Source organism: Gymnoscopelus braueri, assembly GCF_963280865.1.
Source record: "Gymnoscopelus braueri genome assembly, chromosome: 21".
NCBI lineage: Eukaryota > Metazoa > Chordata > Actinopteri > Myctophiformes > Myctophidae > Gymnoscopelus > Gymnoscopelus braueri.
Window position 1 is genome coordinate 75093 of NC_137623.1, and position 16521 is coordinate 91613.

The 16521-nt window shown below is 40.3% G+C and overlaps 1 protein-coding gene across 1 annotated transcript; it reads right to left on the minus strand.

Annotated features, from left to right (window-relative positions):
- Positions 1–666: 666 nt before the first annotated feature.
- LOC308077551 (uncharacterized protein) lies at positions 667–4595 on the minus strand (the record flags this gene model as incomplete). Its single annotated transcript, XM_080418300.1, has 3 exons — positions 667–864; positions 2208–2332; positions 4583–4595. The coding sequence occupies 3 exons, from the start codon at positions 4593–4595 to the stop codon at positions 667–669; spliced, it is 336 nt and encodes a 111-aa protein (XP_080274426.1).
- Positions 4596–16521: the final 11926 nt, after the last annotated feature.

The following is a 16521-nucleotide window of genomic DNA, read 5'->3' on the forward strand; positions in this document are numbered from 1 at the left end:
TGTTGCATTCTGACCTTTGATATCATCTACCTCCTTCTGCGTAAATTGTATACTTGTTTTGATCTCCTGCACCTCTCTTGTAATTGCATCCAACCTAGAGTTGGTGGAGTCCATAATGAGTTTTACAAAACCTTTAAAATTATCTTGTTGCAGCTGTAAAAGTGCACTGAACATGTATTTCTGTTGTTGAAGCAGCTCCTTTACCTGAGCAAGTGAGACCAGATCTTCCTCTGATCTTTCCTCTCTCAACTCTGCCTGATTTTTCCTCGGAGGCATCTTCACATCAACTACCCGCCTTGGCCTGGTGGCTAGCTGCCTGCTGGTGGTGGCTGCTCCTCAGCCTGGCCTGGTGGCTAGCTGCCTGCTGGTGGTGGCCTGGTGGCTTGGTTGCCTGGTGGTGGCTGCTCCTCAGCCTGGCCTGGTGGCTAGCTGCCTGCTGGCTTGTTGTCTGCTGCCTCACTGCTGCTGATACAGTGTGTGTGTGTGTGTGTGTGTGTGTGTGTGTGTGTGTGTGTGTGTGTGTGTGTGTGTGTGTGTGTGTGTGTGTGTGTGTGTGTGTGTGTGAGACAGTGTAGAGAGACAGTGTCTAATGGTGGAGTGACGATTCACTCAACTCTGATACGATTCAATATTACTAACGCTAAGTAGCAAAACTTTTGCTACTCATTACAACTTAACAAAACAATTCCTCATGACGGCCTGAACGTGCTGCTCTGCCGTATCTTTCATGTTATTCCTGCGGAGCTGCTGTTTGGACAACCTTTCCAACTTTATTACATGAGATCTCTTCTCTCTGTCCACCTCTGTGTTCAGGGACTTTATCTCCTTCTGCTGCTTCTCGAACTCCGCCACGCTTTCATCCACCTAAACACACATACACCAACCTGAGAACACAGCTCTTCAAGGAGGTACACATTTACATTAACCTCCGAGTGAGCATGTTCATTTTAACCATTTAAACCCTATCCTTTATACTTTCTTGACCAGGGTCCCCCACGAGTATATACTCGTCTTTGGCCCTCTAATTTGCCCTCTACACCATATCTTTTCACTGAAAATAGCCAATCTACACGTTCAAAAAGCTTCCCATTGAGAGCGTTTAGATCTGCTACTGTTGCTGAATAGTTGTCTATCGTGATATGACTAGAATAAGGACAGTAGGGTTTGATTGATTGATTGATGTAGTTTATTTAGAAAGACATGAGAATAGTACATGACAGTACATAACAGTACATGGAAGTACAAATTCACAATACAAGGTCTACTAAACTGGAAACCCTCATTAAGCATTACGCTTGTTTAAGATGAGAACCCCATGCACACAAATCATGATGAAATATAAGAGGCAGGCAGATATACACACTACTATACAGAATGTCATACAATCAGCTTTCAGGTTACTGGTATGACGAGAGAAAATAAATAAATATATATATATATATACAAAAGAGGAAAATGAAGGAGGGGGGGGGGGGGTAGGGAGGGGTAGGTTAAGATTTAGACTTAGACTTAGGGTTAATGTGGTTAAGAAAAACCATGAACATTACCTCTATGTTTTGTAGGGCAAGCATTCAATTGTTTGCGTTTTTAGAATCGGGCTCAGATTTAAAATGGGTCAGTTGTGTTTGAAACTTGACCAGATCAAAAAAAAAAAAAAAACATGAGTATGAAAACATTTATTTCTTGGGTTTTAGCTGATACCCAAGGGCCAAAATAGTGATCTTGACTTGAGAAAAGTAAGAATTGGGTTGATGCAAAATGGGAGTGCCAGGCTGTTGCTTGCCACCGGAATTGAAGGCCCCTCAAGAATGTCTGAAATAGACAGAACGGGGACTTTTCTGTCATTATGGGGTAGTATTGTTCCTATAGATTATAATAATCAACAATTAATTTAAATGCATATGAACAACATTGAGTGTTTCCATTTAACTGTAAAATGTAATTCTGCTCCCAAAATGTGATGACAAATGTGTAGACACTGTTCCTTCTCGACTCATCCCCATCAGATTGAATTATTTGCATCACAGGTTAACTGGTATTCATTTTAATTATGAACGCATAGTTGAAACTCATCCTGTAATAAGGATTAGATTTTTTTTTGCAATTTTGGTACTGTAAATTAAATATTTTAAATGTCTCTTTTTTGGGGTACTGTACATTTAATTTAGACGGGGATACAGAGTAGCTGTAGTCCGTTTCAATCGTACCTCCACAAGAAGCTGCTTGTTGATGTCAAGCCCAGTCTGTAAATCTTGCAGGAGGTTGCAGATGAGCTGAACCTCAGAGTCTGTGATATTCAAAACCTGTGCCTTGCTCTGCAGCTCCACCGGAACTCATCTGCCTTTACCTGGTAGAAAAAGAAAAGAAAAATAAGAAAACAAATCCACACACATCATCATCACGGTCAAATTAACAGACCTGGGCCTCATGTTGTAGTTTTCCTACATTTCCCTTAATTGTCTGAGAAGCAATAAGAGATGACAACTACAGATGCACCATACCTTCTTAACATCCAAATCTGCTCTTATGTAGGTGTGCTCAATGATAATCCCACTTGGTCATAAATTAGAATTTATTTGTGATTTGCATAAGTACTGCAACTCCCCTGCAAAGACTCTGGCACATAAAAGGAAAGATCTTAACCAAAAAAGGCTGCAAGAATAACTTCATCACTGTTAAATAAACTTAAAGTAAACATGTTTGTTTTCATATTTGACATTTCACTCTATTGTTTATTTCAAAAGAAACTGCAATTTGTGGGAAGCTTGCACAAAATAATTTTACCCACTCTTGGACTTGGCACTCTTTGTACCTGATGTGACAAACTTTGAAGTTTGAATTTGAAGTTTACGTGATTTTCACTCAGGTTTGAAGGGATACACTAGTTGTAAGGTCCTCATGTACAACAACTGGACAGTCTCTGGCTGAAAGGGGGGAAATAAATATTTTTTCAATGGCCATCTGGTTCACTGGCACCCAGGAGAAACTTTTAATCCATTACATCTCAAGGCAAATATCGTACTTTTATTCATTACAATTATTTGAAACCTTTAGTTACTAGTTACTTTGTAGATTTTAATTATTACAAAACATAATACTAACCACTTCAGCAGTTCAGCCCTATAGGGGCAGGGCAAAAGGCGTGGCCAAGCTTAGGCTGAAGTAGTTCCGGTGGCCATATTAGGTGGGCTCCATAACAACAGCTCGTATCAACATTGACAGTTACTCACGCGTGTCCTGAGTGTGACTCCTGAACGCATACACTACAACGGATTTATTGGTAAAGGACAGAAGATGGACCGCTCAGTGCGTGACAGAGAGATACCATACAGAGAGAAGCTGAACTCGGACGCAAAGGCACGCTACCTGGAAAAAAGTCATTACATCTGTGCCCTAGATCAGATGTAATGACAGTGCCCAGTCAGTCACAATCATTCATTTGACCTGAAAAAACGTTTTGTTGCTTAGTTGTGTAAGCGAAATAAAATATAGAGTCATCTTGAGTACTGATTATTTATATATATATTTATAATATTATTATAGCGAAGTATTATTATTAATTTTACATTGTTCATTCATCATTGAGAAAGTGCACAACGGACCTGTTGCGATCAGTGTTGCCATATTTTGCGAGATAAATAAGCAACCAGGTCTATGAAAACAAGCCCAAAATAAGTGGCTTAGTGACATCAGCTACTTGAAAATAGACGATCTACAAGCTCACGTGAGCTTGTACATAGGCTATTAAAAAAAAACTCTTGCAATAAAATAAAGAATATTTGTAATATTTTGTTAAACATTCTAACAACACAAATGCTCCCTGGCACAAAACATTTTCATGAAAAGATTTGAGAACCACTGTTTTTTGTTTTTTTTTAAGCCTTAATAAGCAAGTACCTAAATGAGCCTAAATAAGAAAGTACACTTTATAAATAAGCCACACAAAAAAACCTAACCCGCAACTACCAATTTTACAAGCAAGTTTACAGAAAAAGAAGCCCAAAGTTGCTTATAATTAGCTGACATGGCAACGCTGATGCTCGCCTCACCTCCAACAGATGTTTATATGTTTGATTGTGTGCTGTCAAGCTCGTTCTTTGAGATTAAATGTGTTTGGGAATGTTGTTGAAGGTTATGTTATTTCGTCAGCTGACACCCAAGCCATACTACTGTACATTTATTTGATATCTCCGACGTCTGAACACTTGCTGACAGACAGACAGACAAGAGTCCCTGGCTGTTCACTCAGCCACCGTGACTGTGAGCCACCCACGTTAGACAATGTTTCTCAGACTGGACACATAGAGAAACACAATTTAGCTTTTAGCTCAATCTCATTGTATTTAAGATATTCGATAGACTTTTTTTTTTTAATGCCAGATTTAGCTAATACGGCCACAAACTTCCCATCCAAACTGCTAGCTTAGCCGCTAGCCACTTAGCCAGGGCTCTGCTCTGTGATCTGATCAGCACACTGTTTATATTTTTTATTGTGTGCTGTCTGTTTGGGAATGTCGTTGAAGGTTATGTTATTTCGTCAGCTGACACCCAAGCCATACAACGTTTCTTTGATATCTCCGACATCTGATCTCCATGGTGCAACAAGCATAGGACTAGTGCAGTGTTGTGGCAGCGCGTCAATCTACCCAACGAAAATGGTGGACAAAGTGGACGGGGTTACCACTGTGACGCCACGGTGACGTCGCTACGCCCGGTCCCTATACTGATATCTTATCAATTTCAGCTGTTACAATTCCAAAAATGCAAACATGACCCGCTTTAATTACTATATTAGTAGTAGCTTAATGACTAGTATCAAAATTATTTTGTATGTCCAATGTATTTGTATTTAAGTTCATAAAGTTAACATAAGTATAACTAAATGCATTTGAAATGAAATAAAATTTAAACTTTTCAGGATTCCAATAAAAAAATGGCAAAAAAGAAATCCGAATTCCAATTCAAAAATGGCAAAAATAGCAGATCTACAAGCTCAAAACGCGCCGTGCTGCGACGCGTTTTGTAGATCTGCTATTTTTGCTACTTTTGTGTGACGTAGAATGGCCCGACAGTATATAATACAGTATGTAATGCAGTGTGTCCCTCTGGAGTGAGTGTGTAAATATAGTGGTCCTCTCCATCGTCAAAGTTGCATCACCCCTGGCTTAGAGCTGCTGTACATAAAATATGGTTAAAATGTAAAATAACAGATGCTTTCCCAGTGTTCATGGTAAATAACTGTTGTTGTTAATGCATAGTTTTTAGTTTTTAGCGGGAAAGTGCAATTGCTTTATTTGCTCTATAGGTATGATGTAATGTTTTAAGTGTAATTTATTCTGCCATATGACCAGGATGCTGTGCCTGGAATGGAATGACGAACCTTGTGGTTGAGCTTGTAGATCTACTTTTTCCCCGTCTATAAATGTCCAAAAGGACATTCCATTCAGCCTCTGTGGCTCTAACACTCTATGCACAGCCCTGAGGCTCATGGTGGCTCTGCTCTCACCAGTGGTGGAAAGAGTACTCACATTTCTTACTTAAGTAAAAGTATCCATCAACTGCATTGTAGAAATACTTTAAGTTGCAAGTAAAAGTCCGGAATTCAAAATTTACTTGAGTAAAAGTACAAAAGTATTGGTATCAAAATGTACTTAAAGTACCAACAGTAAAATCACTAAAATGTTTGAAAATAGCTGATCTACAAGCTCACAACGCGTCCAGATGCGGCGCGTTGTGAGCTTGTAGATCGGCTAAATTGTACTTCAAAATTGTACTCGAGTAAATGTACTTAGTTACTTTACACCACTGGCCTCATTCCTGGCATTTCAGCCCCAGAGAACATACTGTAGACTCCATAGACTCCAGCTCAGCCCGCAACCTTTGACCTTCAGCCTTGGTGACCATGCAGATGCACTTAGGGGCCGGACCACAATACCAGACCACGCCCACACCCTGAGGGTTTGTCTCACTCACTCCATGTACTTAAAGTACCAAAAGTAAAAGTACTCATTATGCAGAATGTCCCATTTCAAATGTATACATTTCTTCATTTAGCAGATCTACAAGCTCACAATATAGCAGATCTACAAACTCATAATGCGTCGCAAAATATTGTATTTCAGTACAGTACTTAAGTAAATGTACTTAGTTACTTTCCACCACTGCTCCCCACCCACCGTACACCCACCGTACACCCACCGCGCACACACACACACACACACACACACACACACACACACACACACACACACACACACACACACACACACACACACACACACACACATGCTGTTTTAAATGAATTCCTATCATTTCAGCTCCAGAAAACACAGTCAACCTGTTTTTAAATGTCAGGTCTTTGACAGGCAGCTCACTTTATGTTAATGACTTCATTATAAGGCATAGATTTAGAGAGATACCGCACACTGCCACGTTTCAACACAATATGTATTGATGACAAAACAACGTTTGGGTCGTTTAAATCAGGTGTGATTCAGACAGGCTGACCTCATCACTAAATACATCTCAGACAGGTACAGACGTCCAATCAGAAACCAGTATGTGATGATCAAAACGTCACGTGACCTTAAAGGTACAGTACAAAAAGTGCCTCTGATGTCCTAATCATATAATAACAATAATACAGAGAAATAATTATTCATGCCACATAGATACAAGAAATTATACAACAGGTAGTTTCGACCAAGCAATCTGATTTGTTGAAATAGCTATCTAGCCGTGCTTCAAAACAGCATGATAGCACGGGCCTAATCACATTAATAAATCACTCCGCACTGCAGTCCGCACCTGATTAGACCATATGTGGCACAGCTGTGCTGTGACGTCACGCTGTCCCACGGTAGGAAAACAAACTGACGAAAACAAACAGCATAGCGAAAATAGCCGATCTATAAGTTCACAACGTGTCGCCAGGTATCGCACGGCGAAAATAGCCAATCTACAAGTTCACAACGCGACGCCATCGCAACGCGTTGTCAGCTTGTAGATCAGTTATTTTGGCCAAGTGACACGGTCGTACGACGGAGCATATAGCCTACTGGAATTCATTCCACTGCGCAAGCATTGATAGCTCAGCTGTGTTGATGAGACGGTGCCTCAAAGCGCTGCTAGGGACTATTGAATGTCTCAGTCAAATAAAGTCTTCTCTTTACAGGGAAACGGATAATAGCGAAACATTTTTATTATGAATTGCCCCACAATATGAATACATTTGGATGTGTTTTGTTGGTAACTGTTGTATAATCGCAATATTACACTCGAGGGTGTGCTTTACCTACATTATGGGCACTTCAGTGATGCCCGCGGAACTCGGCTTCGCCTCGTTCCTGACCGCATCACTGGCGTGCCAATAATGACGGTAAAGCACACCCTCTCGTGTAATATTGCTTAAGTCAACAGTACAAATAAACAATTATTAAGAGACAACCGTTCACTATGTCCTACTGCCATTGTTTGACACACACACACACACACACACACACACACACACACACACACACACACACACACACACACACACACACACACACACACACACACACACACACACACACACACACACACACACACATCCAGTGTGTGATTAAATTGGTGTATTATAACTTATCAAAAAAAGGAATAAAAAAAATCCAAAAGGGTAGCACATCCAAAAAATTTAATTAAATGGAGGACAAATGACTCACATTTCCACTTTTTTTTATTGGCACACCAATAAAATGAACGTTTACGCGTTTTGGCTTTGAGCCTTCCTCAGAGCATTCATATCACATAGATTCAACTCACTTTATACAAAAGGTATAAAGTCACCAACAGCTGAAATATCAAGTAAATCACCAAGGTCCAATCACTAGTATGCAAGGACACAGGCAATTACAGGTCATTTGAGACATATATCATAAAGTAACAAAGTAACACATCCAATACACAGTGAAGGGGCATTAAAGATAGACTTAACCCAAAAAGCATTTTAAGCTCTAATCGTCATGAAGTCCATTGGGTGTCATAGTGTTGAGTGTGTATATCCACTGCATTTCTCTCTGGGACAGTTTCTTTAGAATATCACCTCCTCTGATAGGCATCACAATTTTCTCAATCCCACAGACTTTTAATGAAGAGGGGGAACCATGATTTGCTTCAGCGTAATGTTTTGCAATTGCATAATCCATATTTCCTGTACGGATTGCAGTTTTGTGCTCTGATATTCTTTGTTTGAGGGGTCGTGTAGTTTGTCCTACGTATGCTAGACCACAGGGACATAACAGCATGTAAATCACGTGTGTCGATTTGCAGTTGATACATTCACGGATAGGAATCTTCCTTCCTGTGTGGGGATGATTGAATGATTTCTTGTCTGTTGTGTTGTTGCAACAGGCACAGTTACCACATCTATACATTCCAGTTGTTGTCAGCCATGTGGTCTTCTTTTGAACCATATTTTTGTACATGACTGTACCTTTGATTGTGGGTGCTCTCCTAAATGCAACAAGGGGTGAGGATTTGCAGAGGTCTTTGACATATGGCTCTGTTTGGAGCTCATGCCAGTGTCTGTTGAGTATCTTTTTGATTTGTGAAGCACAGTGGTTATATTCAGTACAGAAACAAGCCCGACTTGAATTTTTAGTTTTTGGTGCATTAGATAAGAGATCAGAGCGGGAGGTGTTATTGGTACATTGTATGGCTTTTTATAAAATCCTTCAAATGTCCGGGGTTTTGAGAGTTTGGGTGATATCCCCCCCACTTCTTTGACGAAGAAAAAAAAAAAAAACTCAGACGAGCCGGAGGTTTCTACGGGACGGGTGGAAAACGGAACGCTCGTCCTAAAACACACTGCCCCATTTTTTTTCCAGGCCGAGGCCGCCGGATTAGACCCGGGGCGAGGGTCTTTTAGGACGACGGTTCTTCCAATTCAACCCGATTCAGAGACCCGACAATGTTTTCCTTTTTGCTTGATATTGTTTGATGGCAAAATAAATCATGAAAGAAGACCCTTCACAGCTAATAGAGAATTTTAAATTTTAAGAATCGGTTCAGAATTGAATGAGTACGGCTATAGTTAAATAGGATGAAGTGTCCTCTTTTCGCGAATTCAGAATTTGGTCACCCTATATTCAGTCCACATATAAATACAATACATTATTTTAAACATCATCTTTGTCACAGTCATTTAGTCCGTGCACTGCATTGAGGCATGCACTGAGAGAAATGAACTATCTACTGTGCACAACTACTAAGTGTGCACAATATATTACAATGTATATAATTGTATTAAGCTTTATACAAAACAATAAAGCCAGTGGCTTGTTGCGGTCTTTTCAGTTACTTTATCAGCTGAAGCTCTATAATTCAGCCTCTTCCACTCGACTCCACTCCTCCAAGAAGCAAATGAACAATTGGAACCCGACTACTTCCGGTTCGAAGTCGGAGTGACCGAGTGGGAGTGAGCGAGTCGCCGAGATTTTCGGTATTGGAATTTGGCTATTCACCTGTTTCCTAGGCTGTGTGTTTTCCACTTCCTGTCGATTTGATCCAATGAAATCCAATGAAACTGGTCAGATGACCAATGATATCCAATGAAATCGACAGGAAGTGGAAAACACACAGCCTAGGAAACAGGTGAATAGACTCCAGCTCAGCCCGCAGCCTTTGACCTTCAGCCTTGGTGACCATGCAGATGCACTTAGGGGCCGGACCACAATACCAGACCACGCCCACACCCTGAGGGTTTGTCTCAGTCACTCAATGTACTTAAAGTACCAAAAGTAAAAGTACTCATTATGCAGAATGTCCCATTTCAAGTTCTCAAATGTATATATGTCTTCATAAAGCAGATCTACAAGCTCACAATATAGCATATCTACAAGCTCACAATATAGCAGATCTACGAGCTCACAATGCATCGCACAAAATTGTATGTCAGTACAGTACTTAAGTAAATGTACTTAGTTACTTTCCACCACTGTTTAAATGTCAGGTCGTTGACAGGTAGCTCACTTTATGTTAATGAATTCATTATAAGGCATAGATCTAGAGATACCGCACACACACACACACACACACACACACACACACACACACACACACACACACACACACACACACACACACACACACACACACACACACACACACACACACACACACACACACACTAACTAACAAACAAACACAACAACTAACTAACACAACAATTAGACTAGTCATACAATCTCTTGTTCTGTCAAATCTGGGCTACTGTCCTGTTATCTGGTCTAGTGCATCAAAGCAAGAACTTGGTAAACTTCAGCTTGCTCAGAACAGAGCGGCAAGACTAGCACTTCACTGCTCTGTTAGGAGTAGTGTGGATGCTATGCATGCCAGGCTGTCATGGAGGAGGGTGGATGAAAGACTGGCATGCAGCCTTATTCTGTTTTTAAAGAATGTGTATTCCTCACAGAAACCATTTAGTTTGTTTTTACAGCTATTACCTGCAAATGAAAGACAAGGTTATAATACTAGACAGGCATCAAGTGGTCACTTTACTTTACCTCTGCCCAGAATCAATGCACTTAAGATAACAGTAATGTACAGAGCCATGGCATACTGGACGGTGCTCCCCCCATATTTGACTCTAACAAGAAATACATTTGGTTTCAAAAAGAAACTTAAGGAAGCAATAATCAAAAAGGATTGATTAGATTAGGTTATTATTTTTGGTATTTTCAGACAGACAAACCTGTTTTGTTTTGTTTTTTAATTTAAATTGTTATTGTTAATATAAATGCTGTTCTCTAAGTTTGTGTTTTTGTTCACTAACATTGATTATGTTGTACTGCATTTTATGATTTGTATTGTGAAATGCCTGGACCCCAGGAAGAATAGTCTCCACTAAGGTGCAGACTAATGGTGGCTCAGGGGACTAACTAGTGGCTCAGGGGTAGAGTGGCCGGGTAGAGTGAACTGGAAACCGTAAGGTTCCTAGTTCGATCCCGGGCTGGGGGGCTCCCCCAGAGTTAGTGTAGATTTGTCCTTAAGCAAGACACTGAACCCCTCATTGCTCCTGATGAGCAGGTTGGTGCCTTGCATGGTTTCCTCCGTCATCGGTATGAATGTGTGTGTGAATGTGTGAATGTAATAGACAATCTACAGTATGTAAAGCGCTTTGGATAAAAGCGCTATATAAATGCACCATTTACCATTTTGAGACGCAGTGTTGATATGACTGACTAGATATCAATCCACTGGTCTAAACATCCTCTGACATCACATGCAGTAGATATAGCATAACTGCTTTGGGACTTAAAGGTAGGGTAGGTGATATTATTTGGTATTTTATATTTTTTTGTTAAAAGGGTTAAAGTACTATATTGTGATAGTAATCATTGCTACAGAGCGTTTGTTCGGTCACATGGGTCTCTCCAGCTCTTTAGTAAACAGAATATAGTACATTTTCAGGTAGGTGACAACATTTAAGCCACCTCAGCCCGCAGCACTTGACCTACTCTTGACCTACTCTTGACCTGGTCTTGACCCCGTCTTGACCCTGTCTTGACAGCCATACATTCTTATGCAAAGGTTAAAATGTCATTTAGATAGCATGTTATTTAGACAGATGCCAGGTTCATTTGTTGACCTGCTATCCTATAGTTTCTATAGTTTCAATGTATATAATGATATTATGTTGATATTATATTGTTTAGACAGATGCTATAGTTTACAATCCTAGTTTACTGAGACACTACACTGTCTCTCTGTATTATATGAACCTATAGTTTACTAAGACACTGTCTCTCTGTATTCTATGATCCTATAGTTTACTGAGACATTAAACTGTCTCTCTGTATTCTATGATCCTAGAGTTTACTGAGACACTACACTGTCTCTGTATTCTATGATCCTATAGTTTACTGAGACACTACACTGTCTCTGTATTCTATGATCCTATAGTTTACTGAGACACTACACTGTCTCTGTATTCTATGATCCTATAGTTTACTGAGACACTACACTGTCTCTCTGTATTCTATGATCCTATAGTTTACTGAGACACTACACTGTCTCTCTGTATTCTATGATCCTATAGTTTACTGAGACACTACACTGTCTCTCTGTATTCTATGATCCTATAGTTTACTGAGACACTACACTGTCTCTGTATTCTATGTATGTGTTTACCTTGTTTACTGTAAGTCACTCTTGATAAAGAGCGTTATAAATGACTACATTATAAAATAAACTATTCTCCGCAGGCCGTCAGCTGACCATCTTCAACACCCAGGCCACGGTCAGCATCGGGGGGGCAGTGACCGCGGCCGACCCTTCCAGGGCCAGCTGTCCGATCTGTACTACAACGGCCTGAAGGTTCTCAACGCGGCCGAGTGACTAACCCTAATCCCCACCCACCGTACAGGTACACACACACACACACACACACACACACACACACACACACACACACACACACACACACACACACACACACACACATGCTGTTTTAAATGAATTCCTATCATTTCAGCCTCAGAAAACACAGAGAACCTGTTTTTAAATGTCAGGCAGCTCACCTTATATTATTAACCCTTTACTACCGGGAAAGCATTTTAACCACACAAGCAGGGACCCCTTAGCTGAGAGAGAGATGAAGCAGGGACCCCCACTACACAACATACTGTATAACATTGTATTTTCATAGATTTCATGGACCAACAACAAACCTCTTTGCCACAAATAGCAGATCTACAAGCTCACAGCGCCTCGTTGTGAGCTTGTAGATCTGTTATTTGTGGCTTAGGTTCTCTTCAGAATATGGATAATAAGGTTCAAGTGGTTACAAAAATGTATCCAATCACTCAAAGATTTGGCGGCCCCCCTGTAGTAACTCTGAGGACCCCCTAGGGGTCCCGGACCCCCTGTTGACGCCATCGTCCTCACTTCCCACATCAACAGTGGCAAAGCTAACGCCGACCCACTCATTGGCGGCAGTGTAGGGTTCTTACCCTTGCTTAGAGGATAGAGAGGTGTTCTGGTAAGAAGCCCCCCCCCCCCCTACCCCCCCCCCCCCCCCTGTATGTCAAAGTGTCAATGAGCAAGACACTTAACCCATAAGACCCCCCCCTCTGAGTTCATGCTGCATCTGAGCAGGTATCAGCTGGGTAAAGCTGAAACTGAAGCCACTGATCTAGTCTACCCTGCCAAACGATGATGTCACTTTTTCGACTTAGTTTAGTCTTTACTCTTTACGCTCACACCTTAACCCTTTATGACCTGAGGGCCATTCCACAAATACCTTCTAAATCACTAGTCCTCACCCTTTCAACAATATTCAAAAATAGCAGATATACAAGCTCACAGTGTGTCACTTAATTTCGCACTGTGAGCTTGTACATCTGCTGTTTTTGAGTATCCAACAATCAAATCTAAAATGACAGATGCTTTCCTGGTTTTAATGGGTTAAAAGTAGTTGACAGTAAAAAGAAGAGTCACATCTGCAGTTTAATAATAAGAGCAGAAAAGGCATCAAACTCCTGATAAAAAGCTAAATAATGAAACCATAAAATCCTCTTTAACTTAAAGGGTCTACACCATGAAAATCAAATTTTTCTAGTTTTTTTGTATTTTTTGGGGTCCCCAGTGTCTCTTGTACCCAAAAAAATGTTTTTTTTTTTAATTCAGTCATTCCTTCTCATTTCATGGATTTCCAGAATGGGCGTGTCTGTGTGTGTGTGTGTGTGTGTTGTCTTTGGCATAATGATATGCACACATTAATGTATCAGCCCTCCCTATTTATCCAAACTGCACAGCCGCTTAGAACCCTGGGAGTGTAGGACCCTGGGAGTTGCCAGAGGCTCCGCAGGCTGCCGTCCACACTAACATTTTGGTATTTTTTTTGACCTGTTAAACAGGTTATATCTGCATCATGTGATACCTGACTGCTTTGACCACACCTCACTGTTGTTTTAAACCAATCACAATCTCAGTGAGTATATGTTGTATTGTATTGACAGCTACTGTGTCCCTTTTGAGAGACCATCCTAGACCATCCTACAGCATCCTGGACCTACAACCCTCTTCAGACTGACTGCACCCACAAACCCAACCGGTAATTAACCCTTGATACCCGGTAATAGATCTATTACTACGTGTGTGTGTGTGTGTGTGTGTGTGTGTGTGTGTGTGTGTGTGTGGGTGTGTGTGTGTGTGTGTGTGTGTGTGTGTGTGTGTGTGTGTGTGTGTGTGTGTGTGTGTGTGTGTGTGTGACAAGCAGTGATAGTAGCTTAAAGGAGTAGTTCACCCAAAATTCATGGAGATTTTTAGTTTTTGTCGCATTCCTGAGCCAATAATTTCATGACCGGTGGAAAGATGCTAATGTCTCCGGTAGGAGACTCAAAGGAGACACTTTGAGTCTCCTATTGGAATACACTCTGCCATTAAATTATTGGCTTAGGAATGCGACACAAACAAAAAAATCTCCATGAATTCAATGCTTCATGGGGTGTGTAATTGATAGAAAATACGATTTTTTTGGGGGTGAACTACTCCTTTAATATGGTTTTAATCATATACTCTTGAATGAAATTCCATTTAGTTTTTGTCCAATTTTAGCCGGTTCAAGTGTAAACAAACTGGCTTACATGATAAAATACCTTTAGCTTGTGTGTTTACGATCATGTTTGAATGAAAGTCAGAATTACTTGTCTTTGTTCTACTGGGTTAAAGATCTGCTTTATTTACGCTAAACTTGAAATACAAGCTAAATAAATGTACTGATTAGAGTAGTTACTTTTCTTACTTGATAAATTAAAAGATTGATTGAGACGCTGAAAGAGTGTAAAGTTTCACTGTCCTCAGATTGATACAAATAAGTAGGTTACTATAAATAATGATGCACGTTTCGTTTTAGAATCATTTAAAACAATGTGTTACACTTTAACTAAACCTTTTACACTTAAAGGACAAGACCACTCTGGTAGAGGTTAGGGTTGTGTAGTTACCTTGCCATGATGGAACTCCAAAGGTGGACAAGAAATCTAAAATAATTGCTCCATTGATTAGAAATTGATCATTCTAAATATGCTCCTCATTGACTTACATTGTACGGTGAAACAGCTCTCAAACTCACTCTTTTAGCATATAAACAAACACAAGCAAAGCTGAATCAGACAATATAGAACATCACCAAACCCAGTATCGACTTACTGTTGATTTTACTATTTGAAGATCCGGATCCGGATCCATGGATTCAGTCGGGGTTTTCTTCCTAAAAAAATGGCAAAATCAACAGGAAGTTAACATTTGTATTAAAAAAACAAACAGTAGTGGGTTTGGTGATGTTCTATATTGTCTGAATCATCTTTGTTTGTTTACGTGCTAAAAGAGTGGACTATGAGATCTGTTTCACCGTACAATGTAAATCAATGAGGAGCATATTTTTAATTATCAATTTCTAATCACTGGAGCAATTATTTTTGATTTCTTGTCCACCTTGGAGTTACATCACGGCAGGGTATCTACACGACCCAAACCTCTACTAAAGTGGTCTTGCCCTTTAATCCACTAAATAACTGTAGAAATAGTTAACTAAGGATATAATTATTATGATATTTATTTAACCCATTATATATATATATATATATATATATATATATATATATATATATATTTGCTTCTGGGGGTCCCTGGAACAAAAAAAAATGAGATGGGGGTCCACTACCCAAATATATATTGGGGGTCCTTGACAGTTTGAGAACCACTGATGTAGCAACATTAGTCTTTCTGTTCAGGCTAAATAGGACAACAACTAGATACAAATTTGCTGTCAAAATTAACACTGCTTGTCTCTCTCACACACACACACACACACACACACACACACACACACACACACACACACACACACACACACACACACACACACACACACACACACACACACACACACACACACACTCTAATTAGTAATGCAAGAATGTGTTCATTACTTAAATGTTACAGCTGGGGTTAGGAGGGGAGGGGAGGGGACGGGACGAGAGGGGACGAGAGGAGAGGAGAGGAGAGGAGAGGAGAGGAGAGGAGAGGAGAGGAAAAGAAAGGGGTACAACACCCCAGGCTTATTTTGTAGTTTGCTTTCCAGTTCAGGTTAATAACTACAGCAGATAAAAAACATGGAGGCCATATGTTGGTCAATCTCTAGCATCCTCAACTGACTATGTGTTTCCTTCTATGGACAGGTTGTGTGTCAAGCACTGTGAGAGCCATGAAGACAGTTCCATTCCTACTCTGAGGCACTTCAGACGTCTTCTTAGAGCACAGCAACACAACACAGGTAAGTCTTTGGAACTGGATTTATAATTATATTTAACTTGGGTCGTGTATCGCTGAAAACTGTGAGTGAATTTGGGGAGTTGAGTGATTTTTGACTACTTATTTGGGGCTGAATGGTTAGAGAGCCCACTTGGGGAGCAGGAGTATCCAGTTGTCCCAGGTTTGACTCCAGGCCTGGACAGCAAATATGACTGATTGAAGTGT